This window comes from Micromesistius poutassou (genome assembly GCF_964030765.1).
Source record: "Micromesistius poutassou genome assembly, chromosome: 24".
NCBI lineage: Eukaryota > Metazoa > Chordata > Actinopteri > Gadiformes > Gadidae > Micromesistius > Micromesistius poutassou.
The window spans coordinates 2,605,210-2,626,197 of NC_140294.1; the positions used below are offsets into that span (position 1 = coordinate 2,605,210).

The 20,988-nt window shown below is 43.8% G+C and overlaps 3 protein-coding genes across 3 annotated transcripts; all 3 read right to left on the minus strand.

Moving 5' to 3' along the window:
• Window positions 1–232: 232 nt before the first annotated feature.
• LOC311369760 (claudin-10-like) lies at window positions 233–3,478 on the minus strand (the record flags this gene model as incomplete). Its single annotated transcript, XM_084487968.1, has 5 exons — window positions 233–482; window positions 841–948; window positions 1,356–1,437; window positions 2,000–2,161; window positions 3,247–3,478. 5 exons carry the CDS (start codon window positions 3,476–3,478, stop codon window positions 233–235), a joined length of 834 nt encoding a protein of 277 aa, XP_084344094.1.
• A 2,488-nt stretch (window positions 3,479–5,966) lies between these two features.
• Window positions 5,967–9,310, minus strand: cldn10e (claudin 10e; the record flags this gene model as incomplete). The annotated part of the gene is made up of 5 exons (XM_084487786.1): window positions 5,967–6,390; window positions 7,177–7,290; window positions 7,965–8,046; window positions 8,492–8,653; window positions 9,079–9,310. The coding sequence occupies 5 exons, from the start codon at window positions 9,308–9,310 to the stop codon at window positions 5,967–5,969; spliced, it is 1,014 nt and encodes a 337-aa protein (XP_084343912.1).
• A 3,705-nt stretch (window positions 9,311–13,015) lies between these two features.
• cldn10a (claudin 10a) lies at window positions 13,016–17,120 on the minus strand (the record flags this gene model as incomplete). The annotated part of the gene is made up of 5 exons (XM_084487969.1): window positions 13,016–13,151; window positions 13,865–13,969; window positions 14,203–14,284; window positions 15,074–15,235; window positions 16,901–17,120. The coding sequence occupies 5 exons, from the start codon at window positions 17,118–17,120 to the stop codon at window positions 13,016–13,018; spliced, it is 705 nt and encodes a 234-aa protein (XP_084344095.1).
• Between the last annotated feature and the right edge of the window lie 3,868 nt (window positions 17,121–20,988).

Here is a 20,988-nt window from a genome sequence, read left to right on the forward strand (position 1 = left end):
ACATTAAGATAAGATGTTTTTGGGTTTGAGGTTAAAATAAGTAATAAGGGTAAGGGTAAGTTAGGGCTAGTAGAAAAACACAGACCGACAATCTTGGAACCTTTCTTGACACACAAAGAACCAAAAACAGTGCAAAAAAAAAACAAAAGTCCAGTTCATACAACAACACTAATAAGTATTACAAAAGGCTTAAAAAAAAAAAAAAGAGTCTCTGACCAATCGGCTGCGACCATCATACGAACTCCTCACTCCCGAGGTAGGGGACGGTCCTGGGCTGGCTAGTGGTCCTGGGCTGGCTAGTGGTCCTGGGTGTCCTGGTGGTCCCGGGGGTCCTGGTGGTCCTGGTGGTGCGGACCCCCCTGCTGTCACGGCCCTGGTAGAACAGAGGTGGTCCGTAGGTCCGTCTGGTCCGCGCCGTGGCGTACGTCCGTCTGGAGCGGGCCTGGGCGTATGTTACGGGCCTGCGCGGATCCTTGCCGCTACTGGAGGAACGGAAAGAGGGCGTTTTTTTACGATGAGTTTTGTGATTAGCATGTAGGGTGTTCGACTCCCATCCAATAGGTATTCAGTTCGATCCCCTATGTCCAAAGTAAAACACTGTTACCAAAACTATAGGGGAAATGCATTTGGGGTCACCGGAGATTGCTGAAGTTATAATAATAAATAATACTCATTTAAAAGGCTGATGATTATTGGTGTGTTTTAAATAGCAACTCCACAAAATAGTCCAAAAATATAGTATATGTTTCTGAATTCACAGTCATTTTCTTTTGATAAAAGCACCCAGTCAAGCACTTTAGTAATCAATGGTAAGCTGCAATGTTAAACTGGTCGTTTTACCTGAAGTGTAGGCCCTCTCTGCCAGATAGGTAGCTCAAGAGGCCCCCTCCAACCAGCAGGAGGCTGGACCCCCCCCAGCCCACGAAGACCGCCGCCCCCAACTCAAACCTGACCCGCAGAGACAGCACACAGCGAGTCTGTTAGGAGAGCGTGTTGATGGCTGGAATTTCCATTGGAATAACAAATATTAATAAATATTATACTATGGCTTATTCTTTGATTGTTTTTTTTTATTAAATTTTGCATGTGTTCAATTGAGCCAGTTAGGCTCAATTGAGTTAGGAGTTAGGAGTCGGGAGACGTACAGAATTAAGAAAAACTGCATAACAGTGTTAAGTCCTGTCTTACTGGCTAACTGAGCGAACTAGCTTGGCTAGCTGGGTGGCATGAGTGTGAGGGTTTTTTATAAAAAAATACAGCACAAGTTAGCTTTATGACCTTTCTGTTTTCTGTCAAACAGAAAACAAAAAGTTCAGTCAAATGACTGCTTCCCACGGAAGCAACACCTTACTCACTTCTGTGCAACAAAGTTTGGATCCCTGAACTCACTAACGACTCGGTTACCCCATAGTGAGTAGACGACCATCCCACAGAGACCTAGGAGGAAGAAAATTATAGGATTATATTTGATAGGCCTATACTGCAGATTTTACTTGTATATTTCACTACGATAGAGGAAGAACAATGTTTTGACAAACAAAAACGAATGAATAAATTAATCAGTAAATCAATTAATCATTAATCAATCAAACTTTATTCATTAAGTTATTCGTGCAAAACAGCAACAAAAAGGGTTTAAACCTCAATTTTACTTCAAGATGGTTTTGCACTGTAAATGACTCCCTCTAAAGGTTAAAAAGTGCCATTGCATGCATGATCTGTGACGTCACCTGCTTATTTATAAGCGTCACCTCGTCACACAGCTGTCCCACTGGCTCTCCATTAAAAGGTGTTAAAGGTAAGATTTAAGAGCTCTATTTGAGTGTGATTTGTTAGAAATGGCCTAGCCATCCATCAGCTATTAATGAGTTAAATGCACTGTGAGAATATCTGTTCCTATTTGGTTTTGACGGGCCTCTCTTTCCTGATTGGTTCGGGGAACCCATATTGCTTGTCAGTCACAGGTGGGTGTGATATGCAACACTTCGATTTGTTTTACCTGATACAAAATAAGTGACTGCTCCTGCGAAGGTCACCCGGGCGTTGGCGAGCTCCGAGCCGCCGATCTTGGTGCACTTCATCCCGACGAGCGTCAGGACGCCGCCGAAGAAGCCGGTGGCGACGGACGCCACGGCCAGCGCGCGGCAGGCGTGGAGGAACGCTGGAGGACACAAGACGGTTGAGGAAGCGAACGAATGGTCCGACCCACACAATACACCCTGAGCGCTATATAAGTTAAAAAAAAAGAGGAAAGGATATACAAGTAATTCGATTAGGGATATATATATATATATATATATATATATTTATTTATTATTTATTAAATGCCTACTTCATTCATTTCACCGTTTCATGTATGCTACTATAGTTTCCTAGTTTAGTATTTTTGGCCCATAAGCACAGGGGGGGCCTCCATACACCAATGGGCAAAAATCGATATTTGTAATGACACTGCAAATAAAAAACATTACTTGTAACAGCACGTCACACCAACAATAACCAATCGACAGGGGCGTAGATATATAGATGTAGATCTACTGACGTAATGAGGGGCCACCTCAGCCAATGGCAGTACAATGTCGGACAAGCACTTGAATGAGGAAGGGGGTGGTGGGGGTAGGAGGGTGGTGGGGGGGGGGGGGGGGGTTATAAGAGGAGAGTGTTGACATGTAGTAAAACCCAATCACTAACCGGTAGCCTTTCTAATTAAAAGCATTCGAGTTCTCAGGGGCCCCCTTAATCCAGGCCCTTAGAAGAGCCCCTTTGTTTCCCTTTGTTAATACCCAATTTGTTGTTAATGTCTTTAAGAAATCATTGTTTCATTAAAAATCAGAACATGTCTTTGCTCAAGTTCTATGACCACCATTGAAGTAGACCCACAAAATGATTTGAACCGAAGAATTCATTTACAGGTCATTACGTTTTTCATGGCTAATTTTAAATTTTCCATCAATTTTATTGAATAAAAAAAACGAGTGTAAACGGCTCAATTAACTCTCCAATGCATTTTTAACACTGATAATGCCTACCGCTCATTTCACGCTTTCCTTCTCTTCTTTTCATGTTTAAGGCGACTTAAATTAAAATTAAATTAAATTAAATTAAATAGGCCCACCAGAGACGTTTTACCTTTACAAAGAAAGGTAAAACGTCTCTGGTGGGCCTATTTAATCACAGAATTGAGGCCAACTGACACCTAATCCTGGCCCGATAAACAGTGAGGACCGGCCCACGTCTGACTCCTACCAGATAGTCCCAGCATGGACGGGTAGTACTTGCAGTCGGAGACGCCCGTGGTGTCCGAGATGCAGTCCATCCACAGGTTGGAGAAGTAGTTGGCGGTGGTGAGGACGGTGCTGCCCACCTCGGAGAAGTTCCAGTACTCTGTGGGCAAGGTGGAGCAGACCAGCACCCAGCCGCACAGACACGACACGAAGCAGCCTACCTCCAGGTACATCACCACGGTTCTGTACTTCATCGTGGCCGTCCACCCCGGATCAAATAGAATAAAATCCAACAGCAACAAAAAGTGGAATCTGGAAATTGCTACCGCGTTTTAATGGATGAAAAAGACCGGGGACAATGGCGAGAGAAGGCAGTTGTAAAATCTGTTCAAGACAAGTCAAACTGGGAAAAACTGAGATCAGGCATTGAGCGTAAAAATGCTGATGCGCGGTGGTTAAACCAGTCGGCCTTCATCACGTCTTTTGGACGTTTTTGCCCAGTAAGCATTTGACCAAACACTTTCCCACGAGTGGTAGCGGGAATGTCCTCTTAAATGTAACTGTAGCCAACCCCTCTCAAATTTCATGCTAAGAGCAAGAGTTTCACATGCCCCATGTTTATTTGAAGATGACATCACTGTCTAATTCACAGTATCCAAACGGTCAAGGAACAAAAAAACAAAATAACAAAAATCCAATCAAATTAATGATAAATTGTCAATTGCAAAAAATAAAATCATTATTTAAGGGTAAATCAGAGGGGAGTTTAGTCCTCCTCTCTGGTGTGGCCCCTAGGCCTGAGAGGCCCCTCATCCCACCGCTACTCCCCACATCATCACATACCCTGAAAAGTACAAGGAGACAAAGTCAAAGAGCCAGTGTTGTCGATTTGCCGTTTCAATTTGCACAATGTCATTCCATTTTGTCCATTTTGATCGAATACCCATACTACCATACTATTTAGTATACCAGCAAAACAATTAGTATGTCCTAATTCATAGTATTGGAAATGCAGTATGCCAAAAATACCAGGATGTTGTAGCCTACTACATCCGGTCGCGTTTCGCAGTATGCAAGCTAGCATGCTTTAGGCTATTCTGCGCCAGAATCCTCTGTGCAGCACAAGATACGTCACATCGACTGAGCCTGTAAAAGTTGATGGGTGGCACTAAAGGTGTTTATCAGTGAAATCATCTGTTGTATATCCCAATTGTATGCAGATTGTGTGCAACACTACGTACTTTGTAAGATTAGCTGCAGTGCAGTACGTACTAAAAGGTAAAAAAAAAAAAAGTATGCGGAAGGAACGCAGCCAGAAGATTATTTTTCAGGGTTACTTTGTGTCAGTCACCTCGGTAGGGCTAACAGGGTACACCTGAGCTGCTCTCCCCTGCTGTTGCAGGCCTAAAGGAGGACCCACCTCAGTTGGCGCTTCAGAAAGTCCTCAGATGTGAAGGCTTGTTATATTGTGGTGGATATCATCTGATATCATGATCATTGTGGCTGGTCCTAACACTTTACACCCTGCGATTGAGCTTGGTCTGGTAATAACCAGGCTAACTTTACACATAAAATAGGGTGTTCTTCATGTAAAGGCTAGTCTGTTGATTTACTCAAGCATTTAATGTTGATTAGATAGAAAAAAGCCTGGGGGTTCTGATGACTTTATGATTTTACGATGTTTATACACTTTCAATCAAAGATGATATTACATTTGACCACAAAAGACGAGTTGGATATTTTTTATTTTTTTATTTATGTACATACATCAATGGCAAACCAATATATACCATAAAATCTTTGGTAGATTTGTAGAAAGTACAGATTCCCAATAGCTTCCTAATATTGATATCTTCTGTATTAAACCAATTCAAGCATTAGGCTGTAGGGTCAAACAAGATCCTTGCGTATATATTACGTTGTGGAGAAACCTTTCCACATGGCTGGCATTTTAGATCGTAATCCTAGTAACACAGTACCGTGTTATTTACATTAACGCATACGTAATGTAATAGTGCTGTGACACTACCTATCTACACATGTCTATTCCTGAACCAGTTCCTTATGTGTTAATGGGCCAAAAAAATATAAATATCAAAAATATATCTACATTTTGGTGGTATCTGTTACAATAAATAATTTAGTGGCTATATAGATACATTTTCTTTGGTTTACCACTGATGAGCAGGGGTTAAAGGGCAAAAGGTGGAGTAAAGATTGAAGGAATGTTTGAGGAATTGATAAAAAATACAGTAAAGATGACCATTCATGATCCCCCAGGACGGAATGAACAGAAATGACTGAATAGAAAACCGATAAACCCCAATTGACAAACTAATTGATCAAGCAAAAACAATATCCATACATCAATGCAGATTCATCAATGCAGATTCAACAAAAAATGCACAATTGTATCTGGAGAGAACTTGTATCGTCATTACTCACTATTGTACTTAAAGGGTGACACATTATACCACCAGGTGTGAGTGTGATTATCCATTACAAGCCGTTCTGAAAATCGGCCTCTTCTGACATCACAAGTGGGCGTGTCCACCTAGATGTACGCTGGATAGATCTACCGGCCTGCCCAGTGGACTGCATCAAACGTTGCTCATCTATCCGTCATAAATCTAGGTGGTCACGCCCACTTGTGATGTCAGAAGAAGCAGATTTTCAAAAAACGGCTTGTAACAGCTCATCACACTCACACCCGGTGGTATAAAGACACGGTTTGAAGATATCTCAAACGTAGTTGGTATTCAAGAAGGGTATGCGGTCACTCCTGGACCCGTCGGACATGGACGACACCATCCCAGCGCGGCCGCCGCCCCCAGCCCCGCTGGAGCGAGACGACCGGCTGGACCTCGATGTGCGCCCTGACTCCGAGGCCGAAGACCCTGTGGCCCGGGACCGGGACCGGGAGGGCCGCCCCGCCGACCTGGAAGACCTGGAAGACCTGGAAGATCTCGAAGACCCGGAGGAACGCTCTCCCCTTGATGAGATCCCGGACACGTCTGAGCGGGCGGTGGAGGAAGAGGAAGAGGAGGAGGAGGAGGAGGTGGAGGGGGAGACCTTGCTCTTGGATGGGATCTCAGACACGGTGGACAAGGCCGTGGTGGACTTGATTGTCTCAGGAAGCTCAGGAACGGCGGGAATCACGATAGTCCTTCAAGGGGAAAGTCCAACTGTTATAACCGGGGATCTTTTTTTTATTTGTTCGGCAATCTTTATCCTTACATTAAAGCTAGGGTAGGAAATTTGGAGAAATCAGTGAGATAGTTTCAGAAAGTATCCAACCAAAATAATCCCACCCCTCCCTTCAGGCCTATCTCCCCCAAAAGCCACACCCCCAAAACACGCAACTAGCTCACTAGCTTTAGCAACAAGTCTGCCTAGCCTTGTGGAAGACTACGGTCATGGGCAATGAGACAGCACAGGCAGAGTGCGCAGAGGTAGACAGGTTGGCACGTAGACAGAGAGGTAGGCCTTCCAACCTGCCACAGATGCCAGATTTGTTCAATTTTTGTCAGAGTATTCTAAATCAGTTGCCTACCCTAGCTTTAACTTTGTGTGTCCCTGAGAATTATAAACTATACACAGCAAAGCGATGTACCATGGTAACATGTATGTGATGTTTACATTGAATCATTTAGCAGAACCTTTTATCCAAAAGGGCACAACTAGAAAAATGGCAGTGCTGCACACCTTCTTTCAAAAAACAACTTACTGGACAGAGTGCAGAGTATAGGAATTATTATCAGTGGTAGTGAGGTGCATCGTGGGAATTCGTACATCACAACAAAGTAACACGACACGCACACGGAAACTTGAAACACAGGATTTTCATATCAGAGGAAAAGAAGAGCTACAATAATTGTGTTTATGTGTGTGTGTGTGTGTGTGTGTGTGTGTGTGTGTGTGTGTGTGTGTGTGTGTGGGCGGGTACGCTTACGTCACTTGTCCCCCACACAGCGGCTTGCATGAGGCCCACAGGTAAAAACATCCGCCTGTAATGTGAAACGCAGAGCCCACCCAGCCCAGGAAGAGAGGGGTGCCCAGGTCAAACCTAGAGAGAGAGAGAGAGAGAGAGAGAGAGAGAGAGATGGTAGGATATACAGAGGTAGAAAAGGTGAGGGTGAGGGGTTAGTGAGAGGTAGACAGAGGGAGTGAGACAGAGAGAGGGGGGGAGGGGAGATAGAGAAGGATAATCAGAGGTGTAAAATAGATAGATAGATAGATAGATAGATAGATAGATAGATAGGGATAAAGAGAGAGAGATGGAGGGAGTGAGACAGAGAGAGAGGGGGGAGAGAGATAGAGATGTTTAACAACAAAGATAGATAGATAGATAGATAGATAGATAGATAGATAGATAGATAGATAGATAGATAGATAGATAGGGATAAAGAGAGGTAGACAGAGGGAGTGAGACAGAGAGAGAGGGGGAGGGGAGATAGAGAAGGATAATCAGAAGTGGAAAATAGATAGATAGATAGATAGATAGATAGATAGATAGATAGATAGATAGATAGGGATAAAGAGAGAGATTGAGGGAGTGAGACAGAGAGAGAGGGGGGAGAGAGATAGAGATGTTTAACAACAAAGATAGATAGATAGATAGATAGGGATAAAGAGAGAGATTGAGGGAGTGAGACAGAGAGAGAGGGGGGAGAGAGAGAGATGTTTAACAATGCAATATATGATTCATTGAGCCAACGAGACGATGACCGCTCGACTTACTTCAGTCCGTCAAAATGGGGGTTGAAGTATTCTCCAGAGACGTACTGGGCATAGACCACATACCCACACGTTGACAGGATACCTGAGGTTCACAAAGGCATTCGCTTCAGATTTCTGAATTACATGTGGTCGTTATAATACGTTTAGAAAAAACTATTTGATAAAGATTTTGAAAAATACAGTTAAACCTCTGATTGAGCAAATATTGGTTTAACTTTATTATGGGTTTAGCTTTTATTATTAAACAATAATAATGGAGGGTGCAGCTATTTGTGTTTTAGCAATATTCAGTCTTTGCTAGGATTAGGAAAAGTCCATGTTCCATGTAATCCCACAACCCCTTCCCTACACAGTGAGTCAGGGACGTCCACCTGTTCCAAATACTGGAGTGGATTATGAAATACCGGTCCAGGAATTTGAATTGAAAAAAAACATGGCAAATGTACAACTGGGTTGTTTCATGTCTCTGGGTCAGACACCTATTATATTTTCACCACTCAGAATCCTCTGCGTTCCCAGCCGCTTACCGCTGAGTACGTGGAAGCATCCCCCTGCGTAGACCTTCCTGTGTTTAGGCTTCTCCTTCCCACCCAGGAAGGTGCACTCCATGCCCATCATGCTGAGCACAAAGCCCAGCGCGCCCACCGACAGCGCCCCCATCAGCAGCCCGCGCACTATCTGGATGTGGCCTGCAGGGGGAAGCAGAGGGAAGGACATTTCAGTGATGGGGAAGAAAACGGGTGTTGCAGAACAAGGTCGAAGTATGAGACTAAAGGCAGACCCAGGAGGATAGGTATAGGACTATGTATGGGAAGATGTTATGGACTGAACCTGTGTGCCCACATTGCATGAATGTCCCTTCACTGTAAACATTTTCCCCCCAAAAAAACCTACACAAACCTAAAATAACATAAAAGAGTTACTTAACTCATCCTTCAACCACATATGTGAACCCAATAGCCGATGGCAATTTGACCTTCGTTAAATGTCTATAAAAACTATATTATTGGTTTCTTGTGTCTATAATTCATCGAGGCATGCCCTGGGTCAAAAATTCACAAGATCCTTTAGAACACACTTTTCAACAAACGGAAAACAGACGCGTCTCACCCACCATCCACGGACCAGAGCACGGGGAAGTCGTAGCAGTTGGTGACGGCCGTGGAGTCGGTGAAGCAGGCCCGCCACAGGCTGGACCAGAACCAGGCCACCTTGATGATGGACGAGCCGCCCATCCCCCCGATGGAGGTGATCTTCCAGCCCTCCATGGCCATGGTGCAGGCCACGAAGATCCAGCCCAGCACTGTCATCAGGAACCCCCAGATCTGGACCACACGGATCTTCATCGCTGCTGGGAACCCCTCGAGGTGTTCGTCTCTTTTTGGGGGTAGAGGGGGGGCGGTGTGTTGGCTGACGTTGCCAAGGAATCACGATTGCTCCAGATTTGCTGTTTTTCTTTGTATTTCGGAGTTCTCTTCGCCTTGCTAACTCCTAATTTGGTCATTGGAAGTCCATAGCGATTCACAGGGAGCGCCGAGTGTGGTGTTTAAACGACCGTGTGCTGTTGCAGGCCGCTGCGTGTGTGTGTGTGTGTGTGTGTGTGTATGTGTGTGTGTGTGTGTGTGTGTGTGTGTGTGTGAGAGGCGGCGGTGTGCCGAGCTCTCACGGCCCTCACCATCACGGCTGGAGATGTGGAGTTAAGATATAGGCCGAAACTGTAGGCCTCAGCATTCGGCTCGGGTTATCAAAACAAGGGATTAGATGCGCCTGCTCTCATCCTATTGGTCGGTTTTTGGGGCACTCTGAAATCAAACATCAAGTTTCTCATAGTGGCGTGGGTGACTGACAAATATTTTACTGTATAATATTTTTTGTGTAATTAAAATTTTCAATGTGACATTTAGCAATGGCCCTGATTGGGCGACAGCCTAAACAGCTTATTGTACAATAATTGAACAGGATATGATTGACTTATTCAGACCTGTTGAATCTTTCTGCCAAGATGACAACTCCTTCATCCAGCCATTGAGTTTGACAAGCCCTTACCGGCTCATGTTGATCTTATTACAGTACCATGACGTTGGTCCTTGACTTGGCTGCAGGCCAGACAACACCCAGTGTTTTTCTATGAGGCTGCTGAAGGCCTAGACTGAGGGGCCTCATGTTGAGGCTCAGACCGTCGGCCCATGCTCTCTGAGCCGCCATGACTGGACTTAAATGCGTCAGTGGGGGGATTATTAGGGTATGGGGGTTGATGGACGTGACGTATTTCTGCAGGGAGCGTCCATGAAAGAGATGTTTCACGACCCCGGCTTATAAGTAAAGTAGGGACAGATTGGCTGTGGTGACAGTATTGTGCCACGTGATGCGAATGGGCCCCCCTGTTGATTAAAGTGTATAAGGCGAATGGTGTGTGTGTGTGTGTGTGTGTGTGTGTGTGTGTGTGTGTGTGTGTGTGTGTGTGTGTGTGTGTGTGTGTGTATGTGCGTGTGGCCGTGTGAGTGTGCGTGAGTGTGTGTGTGTGTGTGTGTGTGTGTGTGTGTGTGTGCAGTGTGTGTGTGTGTGCAGTGTGTGTGTGTGTGTGCACGTGTGTGCTTGAGTGTGTGTGAGGGGTGCTGTTTTCATCAGAAACTTTCCCGAGGCGAAGACACTCCTCTGCTGGGATAGAAATAGAGAGAGTGTGTGTGTGTGTGTGTGTGTGTGTGTGTGTGCGTGCGTGTGTGTGTGTGTGTGTGTGTGTGTGTGTGTGTGTGTGTGTGTGTGTGTGTGTGTGTTAGTGTGTGTATGTTGCTTGTTATTGATTTAAGAATTACTTAGTGTAAATAATATCAACCATATAAACCTCAATCATTTCAATTAAGTTGTGTGCTCCGTCCTTGTTTTAATTGCATGTTCCCTTCTGACTTTAGGGACAGGTACAGGTTTCAAAAACAGTTCTGGCCTATCGTAGCCTATTTGGTCTTCTAACCAATAAAAAGTGCATTGCACGAGGGGTGCATACCACTGCACAACACCTGAGAGAAGCGGTTGTAGCCAATTCAGAGGTCGGTCGACTGACCATGGTCGCTCACTCGGACTACTTGTTGCGACCACTAGGGGGCGCCAAAGCTAGTGGTCCGAACCAGTTGGCGAGTGTTCTGTGGAGTGGTCTTTGTTGTAGCCTACATTAAAGAGGACCGTTTTGATGAGGACTAGGTAGAAGCAATTATAACATACATTCCTGAGCCAGCAGCTTGGAGGAATGTAAGAAAAAAGCTTTGTCGTCCATCACAAGAAGCATGATTTAATTAACCAAATTGAGGAACTATTGAGGAACAAAAACTGGTTCCTCCCTCATTGAGCCCCCCAACGCATTGGGAGTCTTACAGAAAGAAGGCACTCTCCAGCAGGATTTTGTCATGTGTCATGTGGAGCACAACAAAACACAACAAAACTCATTAAACAATGAATAACACTTGAGAAGAGAGGCAAAAAAAACTAATTTCAAACGACATTATCTGCTATTGAGATTGTGAGAGAGAGAGAGAGAGAGAGAGAGAGAGAGAGAGAGAGAGAGAGAGAGAGAGAGAGAGAGAGAGAGAGAGTGTGTGTGTGTGTGTGTGTGTGTGTGTGTGTGTGTGTGTGTGTGTGTGTGTGTGTGTGTGTGTGTGTGTGTGTGTGTGTGTGTGTGTGTGTTTATACACCACCACACTTCCAGTTCTGATGAATACAGGACTGTGCAAAATGTTTGGACTATTTAATTATTTATCCTGCTGTCTGGGGGGCGAAGTATGTTGACTATTTGATTATGATCTGGGCCCTAGGGCTACTAATCCAGCCCTGTTGGTGACTTCGTGTGCAACTATAAGGTCATAGTTGCGTTAAAGTGTGGACACGCTGCCCTCTAGTGGCCACTGCGGTGCGTGAATCAAGGAAATCGCAGCCGACCAAAACCTGTCATCAAAATCGTATTTGGAGACTCCGGTGATGTTAATCTGGGCGTTCGATGCGTCAATCAATGTAATGTGTTTATTAATGTGTCATTATCCTTCCTCTTGGAAACATATACCAAGAAAAAAAAAACGGCACAATGCAACCATTATCTTAACTACCCCTTGCTCCTTCTCCTTGGAACAATCCGGAAACCCGATCCCTGTTTAGCGGGCGACAGGGAGCAGGGAAACCATACCCTGCGCGACCAGGTAAATGCAGTATTTTCGCCATGGGGGGCAAGTGCTATTGTGTGACATGGGAGGGGCAGGTGGGGACGGGGGACGGGGGACTTGGTATTGATCAACAGGTGGTGATAGATAGTGCTAGTGATACATTATGACCCCTGGAGGTCAGAGGGACACAGCGAGGAAGGGAGGAAACCATCTTTCTGTTTTAGACTTTTCTCATAGGGGCACTTTGGTTTTGTAGTGAAGGAAACCTGACCCACTAAATCCATACAAATCCTTCACCGAAAAGGTGCGTTGACTTTACAGGGGTTTCACTGGTGCATTTCAGTATTTAAATATGTTTTTTTTTAAGTTGTCATCCAAAGAGTCAATAGCCACAAATTATGTTTTATAAAACTTTATTCACAGTTGAAACATTAAAACGTACAAACAATGAGAAAAAAAAACGTTGCGATATCGAGTAAAAGGATTGAAAAAATTTACAATTTCTAAATGATTATCAATAAAGTGGTATAGATAGGCTACATGGCGTTAAGCAGCAGGTATAGGGTTAGGGCATCTTGCTGTAGGATGACTACAGGTTCACCCCCTAACCTTTAGGACAACCCTAATCACTAGTCACTAGATCAGGGGTTCCCAACCTTTTTAGTCTCATGGCCCACTTTCCTATCCCTGTTTAAAAATACGGTATTTCGGAGCTCACCCATAACCCAATAATCAAAAGTAGTTGAGGCTTACTACTTTACCTAACTTATTAAACGTTTTTCCTGTTCTGGAAATTGTTATGAGTTATTAGGGAGAGCTTGCGGCAATTTTTGTGAACTCTGAAATTCACTCTGAAATTCTGAAATTGTTTTTGATCGATGTCCCCCGTCACTGCGCCCTCCTCCGTCACACGTAGGCGTTCCGTTCAAACCTCCGCGGCGAGTCCCGCTGGGCACGCTGCGTCGCCGCGTGAAAGACTCTGCCGTTCACGGGGCGCGCGGCGGTCGCAAACGACGCCCGCCGGCCGTAGGTGTACTCTGTTCTACTGGACAAAAGGAAAAGGCAAGAAAAAGAAAGAATAATGGTCTGTTTTTGTCAAAGTCAAAGTTACGATTCAAATTGAGACAAACGTACAAAACGGGTACAAACAGGTGAAACCTTTGCCTCGACGAACTGCGCTGAGGATGTTCCGCTATCAAGCGCTAAGACGCATTTTATAAATGAATGAAAGCGCAAATATAAATAAATGGTTAAAATACTTAAAAAAAATAAAAATTCATTCTTTTAAATTCTATTCTATTCATTTCCATTCCTTTCTACCTTGACAGCAAACTGTTTTTTATCCGCAGCGGTTTTCTTGCCCCCGCTGCCAAGGTGACATTCACATAGATAATTGCGGTCGTTATTTAACTGAAACAAAGAAGACAGTCATGTCATAATGGATATTAAAAAGAAAATCATGCCGTTCACCTCGGGAACCATGTCTCTCTTCGGGGTCAGAGTTGGTTTGGGGGTCACTGCACAGCCCTGACTGTGACAAGAGCACTCTTTAAACAGAGGCCTGGCTCTAAGGGCTATCAGAGTCATTCCCTTTATTGTGTCCATGCCATTAAATCTCCCAAGAAAGACCCTTAAAACTGAGTATTTTCCAGGACAATAGGACAATAGGCTTAAACAAATACCGTTAAAATCCTTATTCAAGTCAATTATTGACCGATTGACCGATTGACCTATCTACTGATCGATTGAGCTTGCCTGACTTTGAAGCTTTCCGACAGGGACAGACAGAAGACCAGGCCCCCCAGGACACACAGCACGGAGCCGGCCCAGCCGATGAAGAGCGCGGCCCCCAGCTCAAACCTGCACAGTGACCACAGCCCAATGCGTCATCATGCTAACGTCGTTGGTAATGCTAATGAAAATGGTAACGGTAATGATGATTATAGTAACGATAATGATGTAATGTAATGTGTCATGAATGATTCAATTGCAACAATAACAAATAATAACAAACTAAACAGATGCAACCTCGTTGAAAAAGAAGACAATTAAAAATACAAATTATTATTGCATAATAATTGGCAAATATTTACTTCTGTGCAACGAAGAGAGGATCAAAGAAGTCTGTGGTGATCCTGTGAGCGTAGATGGAGCAGGCGGTGATGCAACAGAGCCCTAGAAGAAGAAGGAAAACACATGATCCACTTTGATTCGGCTTAAACCAGTCGAGGAAGTCTGCGTCTGTGACACTCCTGCATAATGTAGCCCAAGGTAATTTCAGCATTCGGAATTCCATTCCCATAGCAACGATAACAATTGCTATGACTGTATTCCAAAGGAAAAAATTAAAAGCAGGACCTGCCAGTATGGGCAGGTATACTGCGTACATTGAGTGCATACATGTCTTGGGAGTCAAAACCATAACCAAAAACAACCATATATAATTCACATATTCAATTGACTGCCATGAAAATGTTAAATGTTGGTCAGACACTACAGGGGCTACAGGTCTTGTATGTAGATGTGTCTATGAATGTGTGTGTGTGTGTGTGTGTGTGTGTGTGTGTGTGTGTGTGTGTGTGTGTGTGTGTGTGTGTGTGCGTGTGTGTGGGTGTGTGAGTGTCCGTGTGTGTGTGTGTGCGTGTGTGTGTGCGTGCGTGCGTGTGTGGGTGTGCTTGTGTGTGGGTGTCTTTGTGCTTGTGTGTGTGTGTGTGTGTGTGTGTGTGTATGTTTGTGTATTTGAGTGTGGCCGAGTGTGTTTGTGTGTGCGTGTGTGTGTGTGTGTGTGTGTGTGTACTTGTGTGTTAGTGTGTGTGTGTGTGTATATGTGTGTGTGTGTGTGTGTGTGTGTGTGTGTGTGTGTATGCATGGATGCATCTGTGTGTGCATATGTGTGTGTATTAATGTACTCTTGTGTGTGTGTGTGTGTGTGTGTGCGAGCGCTAGCGAGGGGACCCCATTCACCGCAGAGGACAAAGTGGAGTCCGGCCAGGGCGGTGAGCCGCGCCTTGGCGGGGTCCGAGCCCCCGATCCGCGTGCACTTCATGCCCACCAGCGCCAGAGAGCAGCCCAGGAAGCCCAGACACACGGACGCAATCATCAGCCCCCGGCACAGCTGGATATAGGCTGTGGAGAGAGAGAGAGAGAGAGAGAGAGAGAGAGAGAGAGAGAGAGAGAGAGAGAGAGAGAGAGAGAGAGAGAGAGAGAGAGAGAGAGAGAGAGAGAGAGAGAGAGAGAGAGAGAGAGAGAGAGTAAGATGGGGGGAGTTGTGAGGGGAGAGAGTAAGACAAGGACCGAAGAGAAAAGAGCAACAAAAAAAAAGTAAGTAAAATTAACTTTATTTTAGAAGGGGGAGAGAGAGAGAGAGAGATAGGGAAGGATAGATAGAGAGAGCGAGAGAGAGATAGAGAGAGAGAGCGAGCGAGCGAGCGAGCTGTGCGGGGGAGATTTTGAAGGTCACTTCCTGTAACCAACTGTGAACTGGGGGGAGTTGGTAAATAAGGACCGTTTGACATTTTCACTTTTTTGGGGACCGGGGAAGCTCCGGTGAACCTCGACTCTACCTCGCGTTGAGCCTTTCTCAAATTGCGGCGAGCGGGTGAATTAGGGGCCACTTTGTGTCCGAGAAGCCGGGCTCGTTAGCGGGTAAGTTGTGCCCCTGCGCTGGCCTTGGGTGGATGTGGTGGTGCTTGGAGAGCGGCCACATTCCACTTTACGAGGCGTATAGAGTTCCCCTTCCCTGGTTGTTTTCAATGGCGCTCATTCATCCGAGGAAAAACAAGTGTTCGCCGTAGATCGACGCGCAACGGGAATGCGCGCACCGAACGCATAGAGTGTGTGCGTTTGCACACGCACACACGGGGCCACACACACACACAACAGAACCAAATTATTATTATCAGGAAACGCGCACACCGAACGCATGGACGCGTTTGCACATGCACACACTCACAACAGAACCACATTTTTGTTATTATTATTATTATTATTATTATTATTATTATTATTATTATTATTATTATTGTCATCCTGGTAGACAGTGTGTCATCTTGTGATTGATACATCATCTGATATATGATTTATCAATGACCTCAACAGCCGCCATTGCAAACACACGCACATACACACACACACACACACACACACACACACACGTGCGCTCACCATGGTGGTGTGCTCACTGCGTAGGCAACATGTCGTGTGATGACAGCGGGTTTCATTCCACTTGCTGAGATTACCACTTGCTGAGACTCTCTCTCTCTTTCAAACCAATTTCCTATCCGTCTTCACTGCCCAAGTCCATGAAGGCATACTAATACATTACATTAATAAACCTTAGGCACAGTTTGATACCAAACACACACACACACACACACACACACACACACACACATAAACACAAACTCACCCACACATATCCCATCTCTTTAAACATCACACACACACTGGCATTCCCTTTAAACCTCTCTCTCTCTCACACACACACACACACACACACACACACACACACACCAAGTGCATGCTTTCACCCTACCAAGTAGATAAATAAAATCACACACACAACAACAACACAACAACAACAATAACACATTATCAACAACCACCACACACACACACACACACACACACACACACACACACACACACACACAAAGTGCACAGAAGCCAAAACACAACAGAGTCCCCACTCTCCCCCCCACCAAGAAGGAAAACCACACACACAGCAACAACAACCGTCTTTTTCCCCGCTGTCCTGTCCACAAACACACACACAGACACACACACACTCACCGTCCAGGGCGAGCATGGAGGGAAAGTCCTTACAGTTGGACACGCCGGTCGAGTCGGTCACACACGTCTTCCACAGGTTGGACCAGAAGGTCGCCGTGGTGATGACGGTGCCGTCCACTGAGGACACCTTCCAGTGGTCCATGGGCAGCGTGGAGGACACCAGGATCCAGCCCGACACGTTAAGGAGGAACGCCACCATCTCCGTCGCCATGCGGCCCATTTCTCTCTCTCTCTCTCTCTCTCTTTTTCCTCTGATTCTCTCTCTCACTCTCCTCTGATTCTCTCTCTCTCTTTCTACTCTGATTCTCTCGCTCCCTCTCTCTCTCTCTCCCCCTCTCTCTCTCCTCTGATTCTCTGTCTCTCACTCTCCTCTGACTCTCTCTCTCTCTCCTCAGATTTTATCTCTCTCTCTCTCTCTCTGTCTCTGTCTCTCTGTTTCTATCTGTTACTCTTTCTCAGGTCAAATCAAAGTTATTAAATGGCATGGGATATGTTTAATGCCGAAGCACATAAGAGATTGTAATATGCTACAAAAATTAAAAGAGAAAATGTCTGTAAATAATGAAAATCATGATACTATATCCATCTAAAAATGTAAACAATTAAAAGGAGTCCATTCTGTGTGTCCCTCTGTCTCTGTCTCTCTCTCTCTCTTATGTCTCTGTCTCTCACTCTTCCTCCGTTCAGCCTCAATGAGAATAATGGTCAAAGTCGGGACCTTGGATTTAGTTGAAAGGTAGACACTCTCTTCTTATCTCTCAATCTTTCTCTCTCTCTCTCACTCTCTCGCTCTCACTCTCTCTCAAACTTCGTCTGCTGAATATCTAGGTCTCTCTCTCTCTCTCGCACACTCACACAAACGCTTACACACACAAACACCACGCACACACTCACACACACAAACGTGCACAGACACAAACACTGTGTTTGTTGTAATCAGATATAACAATATGTACTAATTTCAAAGTCTTTGCTTTCAACTTTAGCTTTCTGGATACTTTTGTTTCTGTGTACTCAATGTATCTTCATTTGTCTCCTTAGTTGTCAAGGTTAACTCCTTTCTACCCTTCTCCTTGTTTCTATTTCAAATTGATTTCCTTGTTTGTTTCTTTGTTTCATGTTTTACTGTCGAGTGTATTTGATGTTTTTAGTGTATTATCTATCATAATAATAATTATATTATTATTAATATTAGTAGTAGACAATGCGATCCATATAGTAGCCATCTTGTCAAATTTCCTGATAAGTCACCAAGAATATAGTTGACATGGACACAAAACACCCCAATAATTATTGAAATGATTATTAAAATTATTATTATTAATATATTCATGTGTATTCTACTCATTCATTATTATAATTAGTAATAACGTTTTTCTTTCTATAATGATAATATTGTGGGATGGTGCAGTCACCGAAATCCTCATACTCCTAATTCTAAGAAATTCATCTGCAATAGAAAAATGTGTTAAACAGACAATAAATAAACAGACGATAAAGCAACACTGCCCCCAAGTGGCGGAATGTCTTGACGCTCGAATGAAAACAAATCGTGGGACATTAGAGAATTGATCTGTTGGTAACCATACAGTTGATAACTTAATGTTAAGACAAAGCTGTCAGACATGCAACCCTTCTTATCGCGCTCTCTCTCTCACACAGCCAAACAAAGACCAAACTGTCCAAATATGTGACAATGTTTGCGTCTGCTAAGAGTTCTATTAGCAGCGGTGGCTCTAGACCGTTTCAACCTGGGTCAGGACCAGTCCGCCCAATCACAGCACAGGTGGCCCCCGATAGACCTGTCCAAATTGACACCACAGGAAAGAAAGAAAAAAGAAAGAAAGAAAGAAAGAAAGAAAGAATAAATGATAAATAAAAAAGGAAAGAGGGAAAGAAAGATCGAAAGAAAGAAATAACGAAAGAGAGTCTGAAAAAGGGAGAGAAAGCAACGAAGAACGAAAGAAAAAATAAAAGTAAGAAAGAATAAGGAGAGAAATAGGGAAAGAAAGAACGAATGAAAGTCAAAAGACGCAAAGAAAGAGGACATTTTGTGGTTAAATACACTGGGAATATAAATCACTGTTTGGTTGTGGGATGTGTGTCACAAAAAACTAAAAGAAGGGGAAAAGAGGATCCGTGGCATGGAACCTTCACACGGCAGGTAGTAAAGCCACCATCTCTGCTGACTTGGTACCCAGGAGCCAACGCTAGTTCTCTATAGACCGAGACCTTGACAACAGCAAGTGCATCCCATGGGAAAACGATGCACTCAAAACAACTGGCTCAGTCTTTGCCAGACAGTAGGCTTTACGTTTGCCATGTCAATGTGTTGTAGTCGCTGGCTAATTCTAATACATGAACAACCGACCTTTCATGTGTCATTGTCTGGCTTTATTCGGATCGGTTTCATTCTATTCAAGTTTTAACACTGTGTCAGTAAACTTGTTTAACCTTTATTTAAATTGTATTCTTTGTTTAAATTCTGTATCTCTGTCAAGCACAATATACCTACTTGGACTACTCTGCATCTTCATACAAAATTTTCTGTATAAATAACATTGGCTCTACTGTTAGATATTGTGAAATGAGAATTGGAACGTATAATAATAAGCATTAAACCTACACTGCAATAGGCCTACATTAAATGATTCACTTTTATTTGTCTTAAATTAAACGTGTGGTATCTTAATTCATATCCTTATTCAGATTTATTATCTACGCTGTTTTCTAGGTTAACTTTTGATAAAGATATAGAGTTAATAATAGGAAGACCCTCTCAAAAAATAATTTTTGAGAGGCATTTCAACTCCACCGATACACAGAATACCTGTAGATCAAATCAAATCAAACTTTATTTATATAGCGCCTTTCATGCAAAAGTTGCAATACAAGGTGCTTAACAATACAAAAACGAAAAAAAATATGAAAAATAAAGAAAGAAATAAAACTGATTAAGAGAATTCAGGTATGTTTTAAGGTGTCTTTAAAAGGTGTTCACAGATTGTGATAACCTCAGCTCCTCCAGCACACTGTTCCAGAGGCGAGGACCACAGACTAAAAAAGGTCAGTGCCAGGGGACCTGAGTGATCTAGATGGAGCATACAACAGAAGCATGCCTGACAAGTATTCAGTCGTTAATCTATTGAGTGTTTCGAACCCCAAAAAGAGGATTTTAAAATCAATCTAGAACTGACGGGCAACCAATGAAGGGTTACTATAGGACAGGTGAGATGTGTTCTCTCCTTCTGGTTGGTCAGTACACATGCTGCTGGAGGACATGACCAATCAAGGAACAAAGGCTTTACAGTTGGGAATTGTCTTTGTTTGATTTGTCTGCTGTCGATTTTGCACCCCAGGCCGTCATATTCTGCTCTAGTGCAAACACAGTGTGACAACACGATTTTTTCGTCAGGAGGATGTCAATAAGCCAAGCTGTTGGTTTGTATTTTTTCTTGACGGGGAAGGGGGGGTCAGAGGGCCAAGGTTCGAGAGTCACGCTTTGCTACTGCAAAAAGGTGAAATATTATACCACCAGGTCGTGTGAGTGTGAGCGTGATTAGCCATTACAAGCTGTTTTGAAAATCTGCCTCTTCTGACATCACAAGTGGGCGTGTCCACTCGTAAATGTGGGGTTTCATAAGACAAAGTTCTGCAGTGACTCAGCAAGTTTCTTTGAACATCACCGTCCCCCGCTGAAAGTTTAAATTTGCTTCCTCTTAAATGCAACTCTGGCTTATACGTTTCATACACATCATGTCACACATAATTTGCATTCAGAAATATGAATGCATAAATACTGTCAATGTATTTATTGACAATATGTATGCATACTATCTGTCTAACACGATATACAGTAGTATAATACACCCTGTTTACAGTGTTTACGTCTCTTATATAGTGTATTATATCTCTTATATCATATTCTACATCTATTATAAAGAATACGTGATTCTTTTCATCTAGCAGCCTCAACAGCTGCTCTCTCACAAATTTCCCTCGGGATTAATAAAGCCCAATCCTATCTCATTTTATTTCATAGTAAATCATATTCTTCTATCATAAAGAACATGTTATAGTACCAATGT